General features: G+C 41.1%; 1 protein-coding gene across 1 annotated transcript; it reads right to left on the bottom strand.

Annotated features, from left to right (window-relative positions):
* Positions 1-265: 265 nt before the first annotated feature.
* On the bottom strand, positions 266-23,683 carry cd82b (CD82 molecule b). Its single transcript, XM_080475118.1, has 9 exons — positions 23,521-23,683; positions 17,944-18,016; positions 16,747-16,819; positions 11,894-12,018; positions 9,818-9,892; positions 7,454-7,552; positions 5,915-6,088; positions 4,287-4,370; positions 266-2,270 (listed from the first exon to the last, which is right to left on the bottom strand). The coding sequence occupies exons 2-9, from the start codon at positions 18,004-18,006 to the stop codon at positions 2,193-2,195; spliced, it is 771 nt and encodes a 256-aa protein (XP_080331244.1). The 5' UTR covers positions 18,007-18,016; positions 23,521-23,683; the 3' UTR covers positions 266-2,192.
* Positions 23,684-26,355: the final 2,672 nt, after the last annotated feature.

Below are 26,355 nucleotides of genomic sequence, written 5' to 3'. Positions count from 1 at the left end.
ACAGGAACCAACTTCCTGCTTTGATGCACTAAAATCACAATTTATTGGTCAAAATGATGTCATGTGATCACCGAGCTTCAGCCACAGGTGAGTCTGATTTCTTATTTCACAAAAAAGAGAACATTTAGTTGTTGAGGTAAAAATGTTGGAAATCTGAATAAAAATTCTGATCATACAAATGTTTTATTAAAACAATCATGGATCCCAGGAATTTATCTAAACACTGTATATGTATGGTTTTTAAGAAAACAACAACATCAACAAATACTGGTGTGTTCGTGTTTATTAATTCTCAGTAATAAAGAAAAATAAACATTATCTAAACATTGCTTTTCTCTGTAACAAATTTTGTTTTTCCGACAAGTGTACAAAATACTTTAACAATAAAAAAAGCCTTCATTTTCATCAAGTTAATATCAATGTTTGAGTCAAAAAAAAAAAAGAAGCTGACTGCAGCTATTTATATGGTCAGTTTCTTTCCTTGTGTTAGACCACAGATGATGAAGATAATCTGAAGACTTGTGTGAAATGGCATGGAGAACTACAAGCCACACAAAAGTGCAATCTACTCCCTAAATTAACCTTAATTACAGCTACAATAGTGTGCTTGAAATGAAGTGGAAGGACTGAAAAGATTAGATGGCTGATAAATGGGACGAGAAAACTGGAAAGATTTCTGTCCAGCAGCTTGAAATAATAAGCAACATATCTCTCAGAGCTCGTCTCTGCTCTTGTTACCAATAAGATAAACAAGGAATAATGACTTCTCAGGAAACATTTGTGCAGACAGGGAAAATTACAATGTGGTCACACAGCTGCAGTTTTTGTATTACAGTTAAGAAAGTAATAACAATACAGGCCAATGTGAGGAGCTTAAATAAGGATGTTCAGAGCAGGAAGTCATACCATGTACAAGTCATAAAAACATGGCTTTATGTGATGATGGAGTCCCTCCAAGGGTTTCAATTTCTCTTACTCAAACCAAGACTGTGCTGACGAGCCGCTGTGGCAGCCATACGCTGCACACCATAAACAATAGAGAGGAAATAAAGAACAATAGGACTCCTAAAACAAGAGCATGTGAGTGAATGCTTTCCTACATAAAACACTGACCAAGCACTCAAGTGCTATAATCCCTTACCAAGTCATATATACAGTTGTTTAAAAAAAAGACATAAGAATATAAAAAAAAGACATAAAATATTAACTCAACGTATCCCACACACACACTTCATTACTTCATGCAAATCGGATCATTTTGAAGAACTACTGGTTACCAGTCATACACACCCAGGAGGAAGACGGAGATTTAGAGACGCTAGCAGATGATGGATAGCAGGCGGGCGGAGGAGGAGAAGGCAGTAACAGCGGGTGTCGGTGGAGACTAATATCAGGCCTCGCGGGTACAAGGAGCTCATGACAAGAAGCCAAAACCTCCACCACAGCAGCCCTGCCCTGGGCCTTTCCCCCATCCTCTGCACCAAAAAATACCAGCTGCAGGATCCCAGAGTGGCATTAATCCTTCAGAGGGTTTACCAACCACACACACACGCACGCACACACACCGTCCCGTTTCCCTCTCATCTCAATGACTGGAGGTCTCCCAATTTATCACTAAAGTGCTCTCTCTCTCTACCATTACATTAAGCGCTGGATTTGAGGTCAGCCACGAACAAAAAAAAAACAACATACAAATGAACATTTGCAAAATATCAAACCACAAAAGTTTTTTAACTTCAATCCCCAAAGAATTATTCTTGAAACACATAAATAAGACAAAAAGAGATGAGTTGTCAACTTGTGTTCAACAAGTGTGTCAAGCTTGACTGAAAGCTGAAAGGTGTTGCTGCTGTGTGTGTGTGTGTGTGGGGGGGGGGGGGCACAGCTGTGAACACACAGAAGCTTAAATAGTGAAGACAGCTCTCTTTGTGTGTGTGTGTGTGTGTGTGTGTGTGTGTGTGTGTGTGTGTGTGTGTGTGTGTGTGTGTGTGTGTGTGTGTGTGTGTGTGTGTGTGTGTGTGTGCGTACGTGTGCTGAAGAATTTGAGGAGAGCGAGAGATGGAGAGGGAGAGGGAGAGAGCGAAAGAGAGAGAGAGACAGAGAGAGAGAGAGAGAGAGAGAGAGAGCGAGAGAGAGAGAGAGAGAGAGAGAGTCCGTCCATCTGTGTGTGATGTGGAGCTGGTTTCTTCTTCTTAGTACTTGGGTACTTTGGTATAATCCTCCTGAACGACGTTCTTGCACAGACACATTGAGAGGATCATCCCGAGGAGCTGCAGAGAAATGAAGTCATCACTGTGAATAACTGACCGCTGCACCAAGCAGGTTTTGCAGCTAAAGATTTTCACAGCACAAAGAAATCACTGAATCACTGCACCACATGTTTCGAAACAAGTCGACCCTAAACACATGTGCTTTATGCATTAATAAAGAGGGGCTGTAACACAGGGTTGCATGTGGAACACTCCCATTCACAAACCTGGACAGGGTTTTTGTCACTGTGAGGTGACAGTGCTAACTGCTGCACAACTATTTGTCCTAGAAGAGCAACCTATTAACAATTAATATAAATACTGGTTCACCTGACTCTTGGTTGCTTCACTGTTTTCTTGAAATCAAACTTTCATGGTGTGAAATTGTTCCCATTTTTCCATAGCGTTCTTACCAGGTTTTAATATATGACAGATCCAACACTTGTCTATCATATTTACATTCACAATTGTATCTTGAGGACATGAAGCCTAGTCAATCAGAATTCAAACACCAGGGAGTAACAGAGACATTCACCAGAGCAGTAAAACTACTTTGTAGTGGGGGTGGGGATTCTGTGTATACAGTATGTACATATTTCTTTTATATGTTCCTTCTTCTGACTACTAGTTACCATTACATATTTCATACACACTACTCAGTGATCAACTGTACCTCACCGTTGTAGAAATTTCACCCAAAAGCTGAATATCCTTCTTTTTTTCTTTTTGAGTAGTGTATATATTTGCCCTTCAAATTTATTTCAGGTTCCTGATTAAGTTCAATCAATAATATGTTTGCAATGGAAAAGAACAACTTTTTAATGATGATTTAAAGCAAAAGAGCTTCTAGCGTTTAGAGAATGAGCTCTTTATGAATCAGTCAGAGAAACGATTCACAAAGCGTGACATGTGTACCACCGGTGGTACCCGAGTTCTCTCTAGTGGTACAGGATCCAAAGTCATATTTGAACAAAATATTATCTCTTTTGAAACGTATATTATCAAGCATGATGGTGTAGCGGTGAGGCATTTGCCGCATAATGACAAAAGGGAGATAGGGGTTCAAATTTAGAACGGGTCTATCTGTGGACTTTGCATGTTGTCCCTCCAGCATGTGTTTCCTCCCATGGTCCAAAAACATGCATGAGAGATTAACTGGTAAGCGTGTGTGACTCTGTCTGTCTGCCTGTCTGTCTGTTTCTGTTTTTCTGTCTGTCTCTCTTTCTGTCTCTGTTTGCTCAGGAGTGGACTGTGACGTGTCCTGTTCCTGTATTCTGCATTTGCTTAAGTTATCTAGGATTGACCCTGAGCTGGTTAAAATGGTATAGAAGATGGATAGATGTATATTTATATGATACTTAAAATAAGAAATACCTTTACTTTGATGAGAAACATCTAAAATATGGCTCACTGTATTTATAGGAGATTAAGCGGTGCAGCACTTATATTACTTCTTGTGCAATGAGGCTGTGTCAGGTGAAAATGGCCAGTGACAAATCCTCATATTAGGAGTAAATAGGTCTTCTATGTGAACTGTCCCCAGCTGCAGTTCTTGTCTGGTCAGGTTGGTTACAGTGGCGGTACTTGGGAGACATTTTCAACATTTTCTCAGCTTGGACACACTTGCTGAAAATAACAGAGAAAATGTCTTTTAAAGGACCACACTACTTTAATAATTTGAGAACTTTTACCAGGATCAGTAAATATTTCAGTTTTTATTCATCATTTTAATACGGGTGTCTGTCCTGCTTTAGAGGAGAACATGAGAGCTTTTGCCACCTTTGTCATGGAGGGTGACGATATACTCAGAGGAAGATTACAGCCTACTCAAAATATTTCTGTGCTGAACTGTTTGCAGACTTTCAGCCAATGTGATGATCTGACCTGACTTTCTTAACAACATCTTGTTGGCGTGTTTCACAGCTTGTGCTCCCAAGACATGCAGAGTAGTCATGACGTGTGCAATTATCAGCAAGTGCATTGGTGAACTTGTCAAAACTCAGAACAGATCGAGACAGATCACACAAAATACTGTACCTCTATGACTGCAACACCGACACAGATTCCCAGAATAACACCACAGTTGTCCAACAGCCATTTCTCCACACTGGTTATACAGCCCTACAGGAGAGAACAAGAGAGGAGGGACAAGGGAAGAATGAGGTTAAGACACACATGGAAAGGGAGGAGGGGCGGTTGCAGGCTGACATGCAGAGAGATGAATGACTACGTGATCCCAGCCGGACACGGACAGAGCCTTTTCAAAACACCACTGTTGGCTTTGGACCCAGTGAGAGTGGGGAAAGAATAACATGGCTTATCTGAGCTGAGGAAAATGTTGGGCGAGAGTGTAAAGTTTCTGAAACACGCAGACCAAACAGCAGAACAACAGAGCTTTCCTGGCGTTCAAACAAATCACGCAGCACAACTTGCCTCAGCCGTCACTAATAACCGAGCTGATTGAGTTCAAGCACAGTGCCACACTGAGCAGGCAGCCAGAGTTACACAATGCAAGTTGAATCCAGCTCTGCACTGATTAAAAGGTGTCTGTCAGAACAATGCAGGTGCATGGGAACGATAACTCAACACGGTCTGAACGTCAAGATAAAATGTTACCTCTTACGTAACAAACAATGCGAGTGGCTGGCATTTACTATGGAAAACAATGCAAATTGTGTTTCACAGTGGGGGAATGCAAGGGAAGAGAGCTTTTCTTAATTATAACGGTGAGGTATTTGTACACAACGTCATGTCACATAATTGTAATATATCTACAAAGCATCCCAGGGCAAATATCTAAAAAAAACACTCATAATTAAATTTTGACAATTCTCAAATGATCAATAAAAAAAATGTGATTACTGACGAGTGACGTAAAATCGTCATGGAGTTCGTAAAGCACAGAGCCCGCGACTACGACAACATTCAGAATTTAAAAAAATGTTGAATGAGTGAGTGCTTCTGTCCCCTTTACCCCAATGACTTTAACTTTCAACATTTGGATGTGTTTCCATGGTTACTGTAGGAAGGAACTTGCTGGCTGAGGGAGTCTTGCTCAAGCTGTGCTCAGTAAGATGAGGTCCTCTGACCTGTGATGAAGATATTGTGAGGAGGGCGAGGGAGCACTTTGAGTCTGTCCTGACCCCAACTGCCATAGCGCCCTCACAGGAAGCCAGGCTGGAGGCCTCTGGGGTGGCCACATATATTTCCTCCTTCATGGCAAGACCCCGGGGTGGATGAGATATGCTCATCCGTGTAAATGCTTAATGCTCTGGACATTGTGGGGCCAGTTAGGTTGACATGCCTCTGCAGTATTGAGTATACTACCACTGACCTGACAGACATAAAATAATACAAATCAATGACATGCTCTTGAATCTTTTCTGTTTTTGGACAAAAATCCTTTCGGTTACCATAATGACTATATGGACGCAAAACTATCTGTTTTCATGTAGCTCCAGGTATTTCTCATAAAGGAGGTATGAGAAGTATGTTATGTCAAATCCCGTTATAACAAAATATCTCCATTAATACTGTAAATAATGGCACAGTGATGATTGCCATTCTGATTTTGATAGTTGGGAATTTGATAAGACAAGGACGTAAATTTACAGCATCAAACCCATCTAGAAAGCGCACTGCAGATTGACCCCCGTGGCACATACCGTTTCATAGACAGGTGCTTCTGAAGACAGGTGCTCACAAAGGCCATATTCCCTTTTCTCTGTGCCAGGCAGGGAGTCGTTGCGACAGGAGCACGAGTAGATGGTCTGGGAATTGTTCTTGATCAAAAGGTTCTCGGACCAGTTGCCTGGGCCAGTCCATCCACAGCATTTCATCTGGTGACACGAGGCAAAGAGAAGGAAAGGATGTGGGTCAAAACATCAGGAGGCAAAGAGAAGAGCATCGGATGAAGACGAAGACCACATAAAAGAAAAGACAGTAATTGATGGGATGAAAAGATGAAGGCAAAAGCAAGCAAACCCATTGGCTCAGAGAATGAATATTTTCATTGTAGTGTATGAGAGCAATCTCTTCCTGGCTGCTGTTTTCCTGGAGGATCAGGGGGAGAAGGGAGGCTTGGCAAGAATTGATAGAAGCAGATAGGGGTGAAATGGGCTGATTAGTTTAATGAGTCAGTTCATCAGAAGTCCAGTGCGTTCAATCTTTCACTTCTCTTTCATTCATGTCTGATCATGCAGCTTCTGTATTGTGTTTCCCCTGCAATACTATGGAGGAGAAGGGAAGCTTTTCTGTGGATGATTAAGTTAAGAAATGTGAAATACCCAGAAGCAAAATGTTTCTCTTGAAGTAATATCTGTTAATCAGGAAAATGCACAGATGTCGAGGTCGGACATTTTCAAGGTAATTAGTTTCCTCTCCATGTTCTGTGGATCTTTCAAAGTAAGTGAATAACACAAGAAATGATCATCAGTACTCAGAATACAAGGAGTTAGACTCATTTAAGGGGTTTAGGTCGTGACAAAAAAAAATCTTCAAATGAGTTTAAGTAACAGGAAGTCCACTTTTAATTTAACTGAAGTGAATCTTAGAAAGTAACTTGTGAAAAAGCATGACGTCTACACTCAGGCCTCCTTTTCTAAAAATAACAGCACTCAACATCCTGTGAGAACTCATCTGAGTGTTTTTGTTCCAACTAATGCAAATGAACATTAACTCTCCACGAATCTTTGTATGAAGTGTGTTATGCAGGTCTAACATGTATTTGTTGTATTTTAAAAAACAAGCTCTTCTTGTCAGATTGCTCACAGTTCCTCAATTTTGAGTGTATCATGAAAGAACAAGGAGCAGCATAAAGAGGTGATGACAGACTGGACACCGTCTCAGGATTAATTGTCTCCTGCTACTGTCTGGGAAAGAACTTGGTTTGTGTTCGGTATGTGTTCAGATTGAGTTTGCTGTCTGCATGATAGACAAAAACAATGACTGACTGAATTACTTATTACTAGAAATATCTGTTTATATGCCTTCACTTTAAGTTGATCCACATACTTCTAATGTATTTCTGAGACAGTGGCAGCTCACGGATTGTTTGCAGTAGTCACCAGTGTCAATTAGAAATGTAGTCTTATGGGTTAGAAAACAGATCGTTCTCCTCCTACCAAAAAACCTTCACGATATAGAGTGGACTGTTTTCTTTTTTAAAACCATGGATAAGTAAACAGAATGATATATTTACTGACCGTCCTCTGAATGTAGTCCCAGGTGTGCTCTGTGGTCCTGTTCTGGCCGGTGTAGTTAACGATCATCCCCTTTATGATGTTGGACATCTCATGTTTCAACTGGAAAACAGATAAAAACACTTTTCGATCAGCACAGAATTAAAAAAGAAATATGTCAAAACAATGGAACTGTACTGTTGCACATATACATTTTTGTTCATGAAGGAGAGACACTCAACAACGGTACACCAGTTTATCTCATTTAAGTTCATACATTCAACAGAATTTGAAATTTCAACCTCTAAATATTTCAACATCATGCCAATTGTCATGAGGTACACTGAAAAAATAGAATAGTTGGACCAACTTAACTGAATTGTTTCAATTGGTAAAATCGAAATGAATTAAGTTCTTCAAACTTAATTAACTTAAGTTAATAAATTAGATTATTATTATTATTATTATTATTATTTTCTTTTTCAGTGTATCCTGGCCCAAAACTCTATAAAAGCATCATCGATCTTTCAAAGACAAGTGATGCTGCCATGAACTGAAAATTCTTCTTGGGCCTGTGAGCCATATGTTTGGCACCCCTGGTGTCCATCCTGGACAAGCCGTCACAGGGCAAACAAAGAGACACACACACAATCACCCACACACAAAGTATCACCAACGTCCAAATTAGAATCACTAAATAACCCAACATGTTGTTGGATTGTAGTAAAAAGCTGGAGGTTTTTGTCACGGGAGGAACATGCAAACTTCACATAGAAGGGCTCAGTGAACAGCAGGTGTAATCAAGGAAAATTCTTAGTGTGAAGCAAGTGCGAGCAACTCAAGCCACTCACGCAAAAATTAACAGAATTACACACGCCATTGTTTATTTCCCTAATGTACTTCCTGCAACTGAACTTCACAACTCAGGACATCACCGCATGTGCGCGGCTCTGTGAAGTTCCACGCTGCATGAAAACATCCCACATCTACAACTTGGCAAGAGAATGACTGTGTTTATGTGTGTAAGACCACATAGCAACGGCAGCTCTGCAGCGACGGCGCTCTTTAGGAGGTCAGAGCGAGCCTCACCCTTTTCTGGGAAAGAGCACCACCCTGCGCTGTGGTGAGTTTAAAACACAGGGAGTGTGTCTGAGGATACAGACGCACATGTGCCGCCACTAACATATATGTACACATAAAGACACACTTATAGACATGCTGGAGGGCGAACAGCTCGAACCGGCTCCTGCAGGGGGGAAGTTTATCCAGGGAAAAGCTTTTCATGTCCTGGGAGGGAATGTCCATGTTCAGAGTATGAAACCAGTTTGAGATGTGCACAGATTGGACACGCCCTCAAAACAAACACAAGCTCGTGTTATTTAAGGCTGGCTCTCTTCTTTTTTTTTTTACTGTAACTTCTTGATGTTTTTCCCTGTGTGCTCTCTGCTGACCTCATTTTGGTTTTGGTAGGGGGCTTATCATTAGCCTTCATTAGTCGAAACTTAAGAGTCTCTTGAGAGGTTGTAAGATTTTAAACTGATTTGCAAAAATAATGTAAGTTAGAAAGCCTCTATCTGTACTTTGGCAATATTTACTCACTTATCACTTATTAACTTGTCCTGAACTTGAGTATTAGCTAACAAAGGGTCATTTGTGTTTTTCAATCACATATTTAAGACAATTATATTTACTTTAGTAACTTTTCAGGAGCCTGGAAATTGTGTTATTAACTTTAAAAACGCAGTGCTATCAAACAACTAGAAGCAGCGGCCAGCTGTTTTGGGGGGGATGATTACTGTCTTCGTCTGGTGGACAAACCTATTTAATTTGTCAGCACATGACAGCAGCTTCAGCAACACTCATTCAGAAGGAATTCATGTGCCCTCCCTCCCACAAACACACACACAAAAAAAAAAACAGCCTGCGGGGGAAGTGAGACAACAATGGAAACATTTAATAAAAGCGGCTGTGAGCTGCTTCCTGTATAGCTGTCACATGTCTCCTTCAGTCCACCTGTTCGCCTCACTTTCTTTCAGCATCTGAAGTCACGTCAGTCACAAACTGACATCCTGTCACTTTCCAGTGAACAACAAAACTGTCTTTCATGCCAGGACGCAAAGGGGCTTCTAGACAGGTGGGGAAGACCTACAAGCTGCCAATCACAGCTGTGTCGGAGAGACAACCAGTACACTGTGAGCCCCAGCTACACATGTGGGAGGAAGGGCGCGTCAGTGAGAATGAATAAGAAGAAGTGGTCAAAGGGTGGAGGAAGGCCAAATAAGACCAGAAAGCAAAACAGAATAGTTAAAGAAAAAGGTCAAATTACAAATAAGTGAAAACAAGAAATAAGAGAAAAGCAGATATTGTCGATCACAGCCGGTGTCTTACCCGATCTCTCTGGAAGTAAATGAGAACACCAGCAGTGACCTGAGCGATGAGGATGAGCAGCAGGCAGGTGAAGTACTGCAGGGGGTAAAAAGGGAAATGTCACCGTCAAACATTTACAATAAATGCTTTTCAAACACCTGCAACACAAAGAACTATAACACCAGGGGGGGGAATTTGCAATTAGTGTTTTCACAACAGCCAGGCGTGGAGCTGTAATGACTGTGACTTTCACTGAGAGCAGTAATGCTAAATCCAATATAAGCACATGAAGAACAGAACATGACCCCCCTCAGAGACATTAACACTGATGAGCCAAAAAACAAAGGCCAGCTGTATTATAAAGGTTCCCACCCACCCTGGACACTTGTTCTCCCTGTTGCTCTCTAGAAGAAGAGAGATTTGTTGACTATAAGGTCAACAAATAGATTTTTTCTTAAAAACAGGCTCTAACAATAACAATAAATTATATTCTGATTTAGCTGCTAATAAGGTATTTCACATACAACATATGCACTTTAAGATTTAGGTGTTCGATTGAAGAAGCCTCGGGTTTTCCAGATCCCCAACAGTGCCATATAATACGGCAGAATTAGCACCATGTAACTTCGTTTAACTCACATGCTGCTTCAGCTCTGTCACTGACTTTGTAAATGTTGGAAAAACAGTCCTCTGTCATTCTTCTACACCTTCAACCAGCAATGAAATGACCAGATGGGGACATAAAACTAAATATGCTCTTTAAAGAATTGATGGTACACTTATAGTAACAGCCCAAACCAGACTTAACTGCCCAATCTGTTGCCCCCTCTCAGCTTGGATCGGTTTAGTAGAAAGTAACAGCTGCTTGGCCGATCAACCCTGATTCAGAAAATCAGTTCATTCTCATATTATAAGAGCTATTTTTGATCAAAATGTTTTAAAAACCCACAAACCTACTGACACCATGCAGTCAGCAACTCTGTCGATTCTTTTAGTGTAGGTCCAAAAAAATATATATACATATAAAAAAACACTTAAACAGACAGCGCTTACTTATTTTTTATTGTTCCTTTGTGTGTGTGTGTGTGTGTGTGTGTGTGTGTGTGTGTGTGTGTGTGTGTGTGTGTGTGTGTGTGTGTGTGTGCATGCGTGCGTGTGTGTGAAAGAGATATGGGGGCTCCTGATGCCAGCTGGTCACTGTCACTGTGGGGAAGTAGGTCAGGGCAGTTCTTCAGTTAACCCCGAGCAGGTTTAACATTGCAGAGGTCATGCCCCCCTCCCCACTCTTGTTGTACCCCCTACATTTCACTGGCTTTATCTCTGTCACCCCCTCCCCTCAGTAAATCCACACATGCTGTGAGCCCCCGCTCTAACACATTAGCAGAGGCGCTGAAGGGCTTTACTGTCAGCAGGAATCCGTCACGTGTTCTTAGCCGTGCTTTAGAGCGCCAGCAGGTGCATTAAGGTGAATGTTTCAGGCCCCTAAAAAAAGGCTTTGCTATGAATGTATTCACATTGAATGCAGAACATGTCGGCACAACAATATACAAATTAGAGTAGAAATCTTGACATGTATTTTATAGAGACCTACTATATACCTGGAAGAGAGACATGAGGGTTCTGTTGTTGTTTTACACTAATTAAATTACAAGCACTTGCCTAACGTTTCCTTCCATGGATAACCTTTTGATAAATACTGACAACTGCAGACCAGGGTCACCCTGGAAGAGCTGAGGTTTTGAAGATCCTCTGACTTAGGCATCCATTCATCACAATTAGGCCCTAAACAAATCAACTTTTTCCTTCTTCTAACGCATCAAATGTGTGGAGAAAAACCTGCAGCCTGATACATCCTATCCATTAACAGATGCTAAATAAATTCTCTGTGTCCTTCACTTTATTGTCAGTATCTCCCTAATTCAACATATGTATGTGTATTGCCATCAGAATAGCAATTTTGTTAAAACATTTCTATTACATACTGTGTTATTTATGTGTATGTTCAGTGCTTAAACTGAAGCGAAACTTTGAGTTTTATGGAAAGAGCTCCATTAATAAAATGTATTTTCATGTTGAAGGGTAGAATGAATCGCTCACCAGACCCAGCAGGCAGCGGATTTCATAGATTGCTCCTATGCAGCCGAAGAAGCCCATGGCCATCGACAGGGATCCCACTCCGATGAGTATGTATGAAGCCACCTTCACAGTGTCTGATGATTCCTCTGGAGAAAACATGAACACGAAGAGAAACACAAAGAGTTCAGCACACACAGAAACACTGAAAACTACACGCAAACTATACATCTGCTGCAACAGTTTTACATTATCTGTTAGTTCAATTTCCTAACCTACAGTTAAGCTTTTGTTTGTGCGCTCTTATTTCTGCAAAGCACAACTCCACTGACAATGTAATATCTGTTGTTCTTTAACCACAATGTGCTCTTGCCAACAAATGAAACAGTTAGGCAGTATTCAGTTGAAAAACTATTTTCTATACACAGATGGGTACAATCAGCCTGAAATGTTTCACAGAGCACTGAAATGCCCCCCTTTTCCCCACATGGATGATTATTTTGAAACAGAAGCCCTCCAGCAAACATTAGGCGAAGAAAGAATATGTGTGGCAAGATTAATTGGTTCTCCTCTTTTTCTTTTACATAATGTGAGAGCGATTCAGGGTGAGATAGAGGCGGGAACTGAAAATGAAAACTGGAGGTTGGAGATGAGATAAACTGGAGCCATTTTGTGACGGGTTGTTATCTGGGCTGGAGGAGCTCCAGAGACAGAGTCTGGTCTGCACATGAAGCCAGAATCTGAGCTTTGTGAAATGGTTCCAACTTTTATGGATTCCTGGGCCAACCAGACCAGTCAGATAACTCTTTCCCATCTATTTGATAAAAGGTCTAAAAGACGCAGCAGCTCCACCCTTGCTGCTCCGCTATGCATGAACACATTGTTGCTTTTTGCAGATTGCTCACAAAAGTTTTTATACAAAGCTTTTTTTTTTTTAGTTCTGATATCACCTTAGATGTTGAGGTAAATTAGATAAGGCATACTGAACATTCTTTTTTTTTTTTTTTTTCAAATGCTTTCACACTGGATTCAGGCCACTCCAGAGTTCTACTGCAGCTGCTCTGAGACCGGCTCTGCAGGCCGCTCTCAGAGCAGCTGCTTCAATGCAGACCAGAGTTTAGTTCTGCTGGTTCCGCAGCAGCTCAGCCGTACTGCTCTTACACCAAAAACCCAACTATAACAACCTAAATATTATATTGCTGGTGTGAAAGCACGTTTTAGACACGAACATTGCAAGCTACCAGCAGATTTTGGGTTCAAGATTCACCTGGCGTTTTTCGTGAATGTCACAAACGTAAGGCCACATTTACATAAAATTCATGACCATATGATTGCAACGTCTCTCTCCAGACCAGCAAATGTTCTGTCATCAGACATCAAGCAGTTCAAACAAGAAGTGCAGAAGCTGCTGGATGAAGACTGCAACTGGAACCAGGCTCACTTCTCACACTTTCTGGAACCTGAATTGGGAAGGGTTTGAGACATTCGCAAGGGCCACAATGCTATTTTGAGTGAAAGGGAAAGTTTTCCAAAACTTTATAACATGTTTGAAATTGATGCAACGAGGTTTCTGAGGCCCTGCAACTTATATGTGCTCATTTCAAATGTCTTACCTAGTTGTAGCCTTAATGCACCCTTAACAGTAATGTACATAACAGTTCATGCAAAGATGTTGTGCACTTCAACAACTTTGTGCGTGTACTCGCCTTAACTTTGCCCAAAGCGAGCACCAAGTCGTCACTAAATGGATGCACATCGCTGACTCTACATGAGTTACCACAGCAGAGCACAGCACTTGTGGCAGTTTGAGAATAATTGAAAGCTAAAAGTACTTGAGTCAACATATGCCGAGTATTTATGTGGCTACAGGGTAACATTTAAAGGGAGGCAGACAAGCATACTGTAGGTTCTATATCCAGCACTCTGCTGAAGCATGTTATTTCAGTTTCTCTGACATGCACACACGCACAGACGTACACACGTTTCTGCAAATGCAACAGATGTCCAAGGTTTCTTGAACACACTAATTACTTGGAGGATTTGGGGGCCTGCATGAAGTACTTTAAGTAGAGGTCTCAAACTGGTCACAGTTGGGACTGATCAGCAGTGAACATGCTGAGTGCTGCCAAACCAAAGCATGCAAAGGACAAAAGTTAGGACTACAGTAGATCGATATCGAGCATGGACACAGAGCGGAGAAAGCCACCATGCAAATGTTTCCTGGTCTGACACTGGAGGTAACTCTGGAGGACATTCATGTGCTGTCTGAGTGTAGAACGGAGCAGCAATGTAACAATTCTGCCTCTCAGAAAAATTTATCAATGTCATTCTAATACCGCTGGTACAGTACAGCAGAGCATAATTGATAAACTGACTGCTTTCGCTTCAATCGCTGAGCAGCTACAGATATTGTATTACAATATGCGATTGCTTAATAGAAAGTAGTTTCAGGAAGTTCTTCAACAACACAAAAGTGCTTCCTCTCTGCAGGCGCATGAAAGTTGCAGGGCACCAGACAACACACCTGACATGTTTCCTGCTGTGCAGCAAGGTTCTGTGTTTTTCTGCAGTAATTCTAAAACATGCAATTCTCCTGCAGTCAGCATGTGTTTGCCTTGGTGCTGTGCTGCTCCCTCGTGTACTATGGCAAGTTTCCATGTAGGTCCTTGCTAGCTATTCTAAAATAGGTCCTTTCGTGGGTTCCATGGAACTTTCCATCTAAAGAGGAAAGAATTATGGTCCCCTTGGAGAAAGCTGCTGACGGAGGAGGGAGCACTGTTTAGTATTGCAGGTCCAGGTTCTGTAAACACATCCGGAGCCACAGGTTCAGCTTGCATTCAGATGGTGAGAAGTCATAGTTGACATTATGTCCAGATTTGAAATGCAAACATGAGTAGATCAACTTCGTGCTGAACACTGGATTTGACTTTAAACAGTCCAAAGTAAATCCATTTACAAGCGCTCCTCTCAGTGAGACTTTGTAAAGGTTTCTGAATTAATAAGCGGCACATTTCCAAACTGTGCTCTGGCGCACTCTGTGGCCCACATACCTCATTTCCAAGGCTGTCTCTTGTTTAAACATGGGGGAAGCTATGTTTTTGCAAGCAACAGCAAGATAAACTCTGGCCATCAATTGACTGCAGTAAACTATTACCGTCACTGTTTTGATAAAGAGAGGGACACATTGAAGGAAGATGCTCTTTTAACTGAACAATAAAGGAGCCTGAGAGCAAAACTTTCTCAAATTCTCCCTGCCTGAAGTCATTGGGGCAGCTGCAGAGGCTTCTACTAATATAACTCATAAAGAATGGAAACTGAAAACACAGAAATCCTGTTTATAGCCGGGCAATGGTAGATCTTCTGAGGGGAACACACAGAGTCAATAAACAGAGCTTTTGTTCCTCTACAAAGTGGCAAGAGATTTCCAGTGAGGTTACAAATCTAGGGAGGAGCTCAGGTTGACCCGTCCTAGGTAGGGCCAAAACAAATGCATATAAGACAGCAGGTCATCAAGCCCCCGCATGGAAGGAATATCTTAAGTTCATCGATGAATCATTCTATTCCTGGAGAAACAGCTGGATTATCACAACAATAGGCCTGGGGCAGGCAGGGATGATGGATAGTGGACTGGCTTTTTTTCCCCCCTAAAGCCTGACTACAGATAAGCAAATTCAGCGGAATAACAATCTTGGAATGATGCTTCCCCTGTTAGAGACCTTCAGGACTGAAACAGGAAGATACCACTCAATGTGACTGGGACAGGACACAGGGTCAGTCATAGTCTCCATCAAAACTCTGACTTTGTCACAGGTCATCAATCAAATAACCTTGAATGTACTGAAAATTGCAGTGAGATGAGAGAGATAACCACTACTTCACCGCCCAGCCAATATATTTGACAAACTGTCATATTTGGAACTAAAAACCAAAATATGCAGAGAGGTCCAATCAGAGCTGAACTCATTAACACTCGAGGCTGTGCTTTATTATATGCATGAGCCCATTGAAATGTAGTATCATTTGAGAGAGCAACTATATATGGCTTCCAACATGTAGCCTGCTAAGTTGCCAGATAATAAATTGAAGTATTTTCTTTCTCTAAACTGAGAGAAAACAAAACTACAGCTCTTGGACGTTCTCTATGAGGGATGAATACAATGAAAGCATTTATAAAGAGATTTATGATGACTAAGAATTTCCATCCAGATATTTTTAGGGAAAGATTGGACCTGGGTTTCATTAAGCTCTTCCCAGTGTCGGAGTAGATAACCCAGCTTTCAATACATTGTTGTTTTCACAAAGCTGATAACTAAGCCTCTAACATAGTGTGGTTTTCAAGGCTCGGTGTGTTTCCGACTACGTCGATCTGTGACAACATATGTGAAAGGGGGATGGGGGGGGGGGGGGGGGGGGGTGTTCTATCTGTGCCATCTGTGGAGCAAGTTCAAAGTCCAACACTACGGAAGTTGTGTGGGAAATCTAACTGCCATTTTCCAACAAAAGATGAAACAACTTGACTTGTCTTGTTAATCTGGGACATGTCACCTTCCCTGACTAACAGTCTCTCTGCAGATGTGCCTGCCAGCATGTGTCTGTATGGCTCAAGGGCAGATTTTATGCAGCTGAGGAAGTCTTTCTGTTACCTTTGACTCATATTTCTGAATAAGTGTGAGCATCCCTTGGTTGGGAATGACTTCCATGAGAATGATCCAGAAAACTGTTGTAGGAATGTGATGCGTCTTCCAGTCTCTGCTTGAGTGTCCAAGTGTGTTCATAGCAGTCAGGTCACAAATGCCTGCAGTTTTCTTAAGAGTTTCTGACCACTGACGGATGTGTAAGTAAAACCAGTGGGTGTGCATGACTGTTGCAGCACTTACGGAGAACAGCAATGAAGCTTTGGTCATCAAAAAGGACCCACAGTCCAAAGCCCATGATCAATGCTCCAAAGATCTGTGGAGAGAGAAGAAAGTAATCAGTCTGAAACACAGAATATGTGCTAGTATGTCTTAAAACAGATTTTTCTTTTTTCTCTAAATGCCAGTCACATTTGGGATCAATCAGAATTCCGCTCAGTTTTTCTGTCTGTTTGCTTGTCTCTTTCTCCCACAGCAAAACTTAGATTGATAGAGGATGCGAGAAGAAGATCAAGAGAATAACTTATGGTGTTGCTTTCATCGCATGCTAAAAACACAGTGAACAGTTTTGATGAAAGCACTGTTCAAATCAAGAGTGAAAAGATTATTAGCCTCTAGAATGGAATACTATGCAACACTGGGATACGGGAGCTCCAAAAATGATCCATTTTACCTTATCTACCCTCATAAATGAGGTTATGCAGTTCAGAATGGTTGTGCAATCAAGCAGCCCTTGTTTAGAAGTTGTGAGGTACTGAAATGGGAGCAGAACCCTTAGATGAGCGGTTCTGTGGAGTCGTCAGCTTTCTTCTTGTAGTGTTGCCCCTCCCCTGCCCCACAACAATAATTAGAGCCTTGGTTAAGAGCTGTTCATTTAGGGAGACTGTGGAGCTCCCAGCAGCCATCATTAGCCCACCACTTCCTGGCTTCCCCGAGCCTCCCCGAATCTAATCTATCCACATGGACAAACATGGACTCACACACGCTTTCGATTAGACACCAGTCGAGTGTTCACATCAAAAGGTCTGCTTCAGGTTTACAGCCGCAGACTCATTGAAAAGGTCTGGACATCCTTGCAGAGTCAGGTTTAGGAGTCTGGGGGGGGTTTATCCACCCATGGACTTTATGTTATGACCAGTGGAAGAAAAGAGGAAGCAAACACAGACCATCTGCTGTTGTTTAGGTGACTGCCCTGTAAAGTCTCTTGCTCCAGGCAGAGTCATGGCAACATCTCTGTGTGTACCTTCACTAATCTTTGGTGATATATGAATAAAGATTAAAGCTGAAAAGGCAACAAGTGGCTTTCACCGCGTCTTGAGTGTCTGAAGCAGTGCATTGGGCAAGGAGAGCTGCTAACAAGTTGGAAGTTGGAAGTTGTGAAAGAGTGCAGGTATTGCAGGATGGTGGTAAAACAGTGATGAAGAAATATGATTTACTTACGAAGAAGAGGAGGTTGAAGAGGAACAGAAAGTACTTGGTGACTGTGATGCATCCTTTCCCCATTGTTGTCTTTCTGAAAGGTGGAGGAGAATTTATTAGCTTAATAAACATCAGAGGGTAATGTTGCAGTGTGGCGGGGGCATGAGATAAAAAAAAAAAAAACAGAGACTCAAAAGACACAACAGCAACAAAACATACTAAGCCTTCTCAAACTAGTGAAAGACCCAAAGAACAGGGTAACATTCAAGTCTGCACAGATGGATTCCTGATTAATCACAGCTTTAATCTTAAAAGCAACAACATCTGCCTAATTAATTTTCAACAATTCTCTCATCATAATAAATATCCCAACCTTCAGTAATCTCCACTTTTATGAGAAACTATCGTTGGTTTTATAGTTACATTGTCTGTTTTTGCCTGTAAGCTTGTAAACATAATGGCACAATAGGAACACAATAAAGATATAATCTCAGGTCCTACAAACAAAGAAACACAGCACAATAATGTGGAAAAATCCTGCAGTCAAGCCATTTTGAACATGTCAGAGTGATGTCTGTAACAGTTTTACAACCAGGTAAACCCGCAATCAGACATGATACTGACTCCTTCATATGACTCCTTCATATGACTGCATTCACTCAATTCTCTGTGAATAACATTTTCCTCTGACACCTGTAGGCTGGCCAGACCCACAGCTCATGCAGGACACATTGGGGGAAACTCTTGGCAGAATGAGTCAGCCTCAAAAGTAAAAAAAAAAAAAAAAATGAATCACTACCACCAGACCTTCTCTTTCACTGGGAGCACTGAAAATATACCCAGCCATTGTGGTTATTTGAGGAGTCTGAAAATACCCTGGGAAGACAACTCCTCATGTATCAGATGACACACTGTTCTCTTTTGTCTCTTCTTTTTACATGAAAACAGCAGGCTCGTCCTGAGTCTGCACCTTTAATGATGTGTGCTTTTGAAAAATGAGAACTTCACTTTTGGAAGCTAAAAGCAGCACCTGATGTTAAGTGTGTGTTAAAATCTATATATAGCAGTTTACCGTTTGAAATATGCCACTTTACACTATTTTTAGGTCATTATTATCTAGTGAGTATTTGGTAACATGAGATTTGGGGAGAAAAAAAAACATCCCTTTCAACAGGGCTGAAATAGTGTTCCTCACTATATATTGCAAATTACTTTTGAGGTACGCTCCTAAACAAAATTCAAATAATGCAACTTAAGCTTAGTGGCGTCATTCAGTTTCAGCAGCCTGGTTGACTTTCGTCTTCCTCTTTACTTGGTTTGTAGTGTGTTTGTGGGTAAAGTGAGGCAATGACGCGCTTGCTGCCCCGTCTTTAAAATCCAAGAACAGGAAATGACTTACAGCCCGATTTAAACGTGGAACAGGGTATTTAAAAAGAATAACAACCCTGGAAAAAAACGCCGTCATGCTGGGACAAATTCAGTGGCTGAAATGTTAGGGGAGCATAACGCATCGGTTAACATGTATTTTGTTGTGAAATCCCCAGTTCAGCTTCTGGTCAGGTCAGACTTTTACTGCATATCATTCCCCACTTTCTCCCCTCCCATTTCTTGTCTAGCTCCACTGTGAATTAAAAAAAAAAAAAAAAAAACAAAGGCAAAAAAAAACCAGTGTTGTGCTTCTCTCCAGTATTGGCAATATCTTCTTTATGACACAAGTGATAAAAAAATGACACAGATCGACCGGGAGGTAAGACTAATAAAGCATCAATGCCTCGGGTTGACCAAGTTCTGGGATTTTAGGGGCTGGGGACCAACACAGGAGCACAAATAACTCAACACAGAGAGCAAACATGCATAATCCATTTCCCTGCTTGTGGCTCAATATGTTTGGCTCAGTTTAAGCTTTATGTGGAGCACACTGTCTGGAGAGTGGCTCCATGAACAGACTGATGACATTAATGCTATTATTATGAACCATCTTTGAAATATATTTATAACCTAAATACAAGTAACATTCACTGTTAACAAAACAGAATACAATGTGAAACCCAAATCAGGCAGCAGATACTCCTCCAAAGTAGATAATCCTTAAAGGAGATTGGTGGTCTTTATGTCTAGTTGTTGAAAAGCTGAGCAGATTAAAATAGGGCTTAGTTATGACAACCTTTGTTTGCTGACTGAGCTCCAATCAGATGAAAACAGTTCATGGACAATACTTAAATGCGAACTAGCAATTTACTATGCCAGTGTAATTGTTCACTCGCTGATAGGGAACATGACTTAGAAGAATTAGACTGCCGTGAGTCAGGTTAGTTTTGCCCTCCTGATGATGTGTTCTTGCAATAGCGAGCAGATTGCATACACCTGTATTTATAAATGCAGACCAAAACATGTTGGTCTCCCCGGATTCAAATAACAAAATCTATTCCAAAGAAAAATGAAGACTGGAAAGTCAGATGGAAAATCAAAAGGAGCCAAGAAGCAATGCCAACAGTGTCATTATAACCTTGTATAACAACTAGGATATATACTACTGCTAAAAGGAAGACAAATACAGTAGACGGTGTTTATCTGAAATGAAACAGCTGCAAGAGAAGAGACGAGGCCGACACTGGTTAAACAAAACGTGCAAAACAGAAACGAATCGCTCCAAGTGAGTCGCCTGGACTTTCCAAACTCCATGACCTCACACAGACATTTTTTTTTTCTCTTTCTAGTCCTCATTTCTCTCTTTGTGCTTTGGCACAAGGTGTGAGGACCAGAATATGGTCCTTGTGGTGCAATGACAAAAAAACCAAAAACTGTTCAGCTTAAATCAGTCTTTGTTTCTAGTAGGAACAGTCTGCTCAGTCGCACAGCGTACTGAGATGATTACGAAGACAGTGCTGGTGGCAGATGGCAGCAACTGAGTCTGTAATGGACCCAGCATGGATCAACTACAGCGCTGTTGGACACAAAAAGTCAAGCTACATGCCAGCTTCCGTCTAACCATCTCCCCTCAACACATTCATATATGACCCACTTACACATCTGCGAGGCCATTGCGTTGGAATGAACCTGCCTCCACTGACCTGGTACCATTAAAGCGCTTAATGCCACTCCAGAATCCTGCTTTAACATCTGCAACAATGTTGTTTATCCTCCTGCACGGACAGGATGCAGCTTGTTGACTACTGGGGCAGTTTGGTGACAGGAAACAGCTTCACCATACATCCATTTCCACAAGCAGCTTTTGGTGTTTTTTTTTTTTTAACAAAATGTGGCTTTGAGTAATATTGCAGGTGCAAATAGGGACAATGTCTTGATTGTTCACATTTACAAAGATGTTTATTGATCTATGTCATGTGCTATCTGTAGCCTAGACAATGCACCAAGAGTCCTGCAGCCTTTCCAACTGATAAACAGCAAAGCATTTTGTGGGATGATGGCGATTTCCCATTAAGCATCTATTCAGCTCTATGAGTGAAATTGGTTAAATCCCTCGCCGCGGTTGGCTGCCAGCAACTACCCAGCATTCAGTGGAAATTATGATTTGGCCTCATTTCCATCATTTGATCCATGTGCAAAATAATACTTCAAGTTCCAGATGCAAACGGCTGTAAATAACCACCCAGCTACTGATGCTATGCTCAATAACAGTAAGATCTTTTAATGTAGTGTTGATTCAATAAGGTTTTTAAAAATGAAGCTTATCATTTTAAATGTTTCTTTTTGTCATGGACAAAGGTGATTGTGCTCTATTGAACTGTATCATTTGTTGTGTTTTTTTCTTCAACTGTATTACTATGTTTTAATTGATATATGTATATGGGTATTTTTTTTGTAATAACAAAAACATTGTTAGTTGAAATAAAGGGTGTTATTTTACAAATACAACATAATCTAAAGCACATTTAATAATATTCTTAATCACATATATTTCCAAATTAACTGAATCTGAATTATTTTACCAAACCGAACTCATTCAGAGCACAGTGGAGGACAGCAGACAGCAGAATAGGTAACATACACTTTACGGTCTCAATCACCTCGTGTCGCTGAAAAGTTTATCTACAAGAAGACTGCAGTAACTGGATGTTATCAAGACTGTGTGGTTGAGTCATTACTTCCTCTCAGTTTGCCTCATTGAACCTGACGACTGATGTTGTCATAGTGACATAAAACAATGCTGATATCTAAACTTTGTTGGAGATGAAACTCTTTCATTCCACTTCATTCTCCAGCACAGTAATATGAGGTGCCAATACACAACGTGAAAGTAATGTGGACAAGTGCTCTTACAGAGATAGCTGCTATTATAACGCTAAATTTGCCGGCAAATGAAGCGGCACAAAACTCAGCAAAGTGGCTGCATCATCGACATCTTATCATCATATTATTTGGGATGTTACACACGCGAGCTGGTTCATTAAGTGGCCACTCAAAGTAGTCCATCCAATTTAAATGCTTCTGGTAGTTTTCCATTTGTCGCTCCAGCTTCTATATCTAAATGATGCAGGTCAGGTTGCAAGTCTATTGCAGAGACAGACAATCAAACAAGCACATTCAGACCTATAAGCAGTGGCTTTCCTCGCAATGAGGACTAAAATACCAACCACCATCTATTTTATAAAGGAAAAAATTGTAAGTGTAATATGAGTGTAATACTATGTGTGTGTGTGTGTGTGTGTGTGTGTGTGTGTGTGTGTGTGTGTGTGTGTGTGTGTGTGTGTGTGTGTGTGTGTGTGTGTGTGTGTGTGTGTGTGTGTGTGGCTTTTGAGGTTTAACTGAGTGACAACAGACTAAATCAATATTGTTGTTGTGAAAATATAATTTGTTTAATTTATTCTTTATTATTATCTGTGGTATCATAATATTTCTGATACTGTGACACTCTTCTCAGTGCAGTGACCTGACAAACAGAGAAATTAAAGTATTCTTTACAAGTTATCCTTCAATCCACGACAGACCGATGTGTTTACACTTGAGGATTCGGGTTTTTATAGAAATGAGTCAGTTACCCCGGGAGGGGAGGGGGGAGCAAAAAGCCAAATGGGGACAAATATGTTGCGTCCGCTATATGTTTTAATGTTTAGCCCCAAAAAAGGTAATTTATAAAAGCATTACAGTTGAGAGAAGAGTATCGTATTTTTTTTAGTACATTATAAGTTCATCAGATGATCACGTGAACAGAACTCAACCCAGACTGTGGATACAGCACATCTTAAAGGCTTAAAAAGTCGTAAACAGAAAATACATAAAGCAAGTTGGTAACAAGTCTGTTTATCTTTGGACTGGCACCTAAACTCAGATATAAAAGTTAAAGAAAACTTGCTTTAAAAAGAAGTATGTGAGCGTTGAAACCTATAAATGCTCATTAAAGAGTGTAGTAATGAGTCTACGTGTAGTAAAGAGTACAGTAATGAGTTTTTACGCGCAGCTTTCACGCGTTAGTTCATCGGGAGTTTGATGAGAATTCGCCCCCGAAAAAAAGTCGCTATAACGCCAAACTTTCCCAAAGGCAGAGCAGACGGTGACTCACTCGCAAAGGCGTGTTTTCTTATTCATTGGAAGTTTTAAACTGTGATCGCTACCGACTGAAACGTGGTGTAAACTTACTGTGAGTTGGTCTTCAGACGTGCTGCTCAACACTTCGCTTCACTCCGGCTCGACACCGTGACTGGAAGAGGCTGAGAAACAGTGTGTGTGTCCGTGTCAGTCGCTGTTGTGCGCGTACGTGTGTGTGTGATCGTGTGTGTGTTCACGTACACACCCCCTCCGCGCGGGGGCAGACGTGGTTTCCCATACTTAACCCTCTCCTGTCCCAACAAGTCGCTCCAACCCTGCACCCAGCGCCCTGGACCTTCTTTGTGATAATAACGCCAGCATACCGTGTGATTATTTGTTTTCTTTCTTTCTTTCTTTCTTTCTTTCTTTCTTTCTTTCTTTCTTTCTTTCTTTCTTTCTTTCTTTCTTTCTTTCTTTCTTTCTTTCATTTATTTATTTATTATTAATGTTTTCAGTTAGGATACCCACTTACCCACCCATAAAAAGATCACAAAGTTTCTTCTTTCTAATCAGTCTGGTGAGACAAATAAACAACAACCTCTGCAAAACATTACTGTCTTATTGAGAATTAGAACTTGACTATCATTTTCAAACTAACTTCACTACTGTAACAACTAGTCTCCTGTGATTGCTGGCCAACTTGCAAAGTGCAGGAAATCAGCCACAAACTATCTGTAGAGACGTTTTGTTGAGCCCAGGGCCCATCCCGACAAGGATGTTCGAGAGACCTATAAATTATATCCAAACTCTGCCTGTCATCTCTCCACAAATAATCATTACTTTTAATACCAAGAGTAAACAAAGATAGTTTGGGTTTCAGTGCGATTATTCATTGTCATTTTTATATATAAGACAGCATCAACATTTGTATGTACCATATATGTAATATATTGGTTGCCGACGCATTTCTATTGGATATTTGGATTTTTTTTCCCAACCTGACCACTAGAAAGCTGATGACACTTCAGCATCATAATTAATAATTTGCCTCATGCAATAAATGTTATACAGCTTCTTACACACAGTCACATATGTAGTCCTCATGCAGCATATTTAGAGAAGAGATGATGAGTGTCACAGTTTGCACACATATCATCATCAGGGTTGGGATGGTATTTGTAGGCCTTTATCCATTGGAAAGTGAACATTTTAAAGGCTCTTAACTGGTATTATTCTGTTTTTATCAAGTTTGATTTTTCATATAATTTCATAATTATTTACTTGACTCAAGAAGGAAACTTAGCTTGAAGCAAACTTTCCCCAGAAACTTTGGCAGCTTTTAAAGGATCCATTGTACGGTTTACCAACGCATCCCGAGAAAAAAACCAGGACTCAAGATTTTAGGTGGAAAGTATGGCGAGAATGCACACACAGGGACACATAGGAGCTTTTAGCCAATAATCAGCCCCAACTACACACACATTTCCTGGGCCACACAATCCTCCTTTTCACTCTCAGCTCAAGAGAGAGAGAGAGAGAGAGTGTGTGTGTGTGTGTGTGTGTGTGTGTGTGTGTGTGTGTGTGTGTGTGTGTGTGTGTGTGTGTGTGTGTGTGTGTGTGTGTGTGTGTGTGTGTGTGTGTGTGTGTGTGTGTGTGTGTGTGTGTGTGTGTGTGTGTGTGTGTGTGTGTGTGTGTGTGTGTGTGTGTGTGTGTGTGTGTGTGTGTGTGTGTGTGTGTGCGCGTGTGCAAAGGAGAGCTCTGTGATAGGATGGGTAAAGTGAAGCCTGAGTGAGCAGTAGCAGTAGGCGACGCCATCATTTAAATTCACTGAGAGGATCACCTTGTTATGACATGTTCAACCCTACAAAACAGAAAACACCAAACAAAGAATCAGATTACATCAGAGGTGACCTAGGTTTTTTTTTAGAGAAACATGTTACGGCAAATATGTAGCATCAGTTTACTAAAGGCATGTACCAAGTTTAGCAGGAAATTTTTGCTGAAGGCTTTCACCAGATAAGATAATTTTAAGTGAGCATTAGTGTACAGTCAGTGTTGCTCTGGGCCCTTTATTATCTAATAAACAAGTTTCTACCTGTGTGTCTGGAAATCAGTCTTTTCCTTGCTGCTGTGCATCAGTTATGTCAGTAAAACTTTTTTTGGTAGGCTCGTGTCACAAAGAGCTTTGAGGTACGCGCTCGAGAGGAATGTTGTTCTCCAACTTGTCTTTACATAGCGTATAAATGTTTTTGTTATACATTTCAGTCAACCTGTGGTAAAAGTCATGGATTCAAACTATTTTGAGTTCATGCATCTGAGATGAAGGCCACGTGGTGGACTTTATCTCTGGTTTGATTCTTGTATCTTTTCCGTGTTGAGTTTGTTTGATTGCCTTGTGTGTGGAGGTTTTCTCCCACAGACCAAAGATATGTGCCTCAGTTAATGTTTCTCCAAGATTGGCCTGTATTTGGCTCCAACCATCTTCCCTTCAACTCTGACCAGCCTCCCTGTCCCTCCTGAAGAAAACCATCCCCACAGCATGATGCTGCCGCCACCATGTTTCACAGTGGGGATGGTGTGTTCAGGGTGATGTGCAGTGCTTGTTTTCCACCATGCATGGCGTTTTGCATTTAGACCAAAAAGTTCAGTTTTGGTCTCACTGGACCAAAGCACCTTCCTCCACATGTTTAGCTTGTGGCGAACTTCACATGGAATTTCTTTCAACATCGACTTTCCTCTTGCCACTCTTCCATTGAGGCTTGATTTGTGGAGTCTAGGATAGCTGTCATAGTTGTGCTGTGGACAGATTGTTCCACCTGAGCAGTGGATCTCTGCAGCTCCTGCAGAGTTACCATGGTTGCTCCTCTGATCAATGCTCTCTTTGTTGGCCTGTCAGTTTAGGTGGATGACAATGTCTTGTATGTTTATAGTTGTACCAGATTTCAT

Source organism: Lipophrys pholis (assembly GCF_963383615.2).
Source record: "Lipophrys pholis genome assembly, chromosome: 11".
NCBI lineage: Eukaryota > Metazoa > Chordata > Actinopteri > Blenniiformes > Blenniidae > Lipophrys > Lipophrys pholis.
This window is presented reverse-complemented; position numbering and strand designations above follow the sequence as displayed.

What these genes read in the sequence shown, in the direction of transcription:
- cd82b (XM_080475118.1), bottom strand. Translation starts at nt 18,006, where the DNA reads ATGGGGAAAGGATGCATCACAGTCACCAAGTACTTTCTGTTCCTCTTC. An exon ending in TCTTCAACCTCCTCTTCTTC is followed by an intron (nt 16,820 to 17,943) that starts GTAAGTAAATCA and finishes CTCTCTCCACAG; the next exon opens with ATCTTTGGAGCATTGATCAT. An exon ending in AAGCTTCATTGCTGTTCTCC is followed by an intron (nt 12,019 to 16,746) that starts GTAAGTGCTGCA and finishes TGTTTTCTCCAG; the next exon opens with AGGAATCATCAGACACTGTG.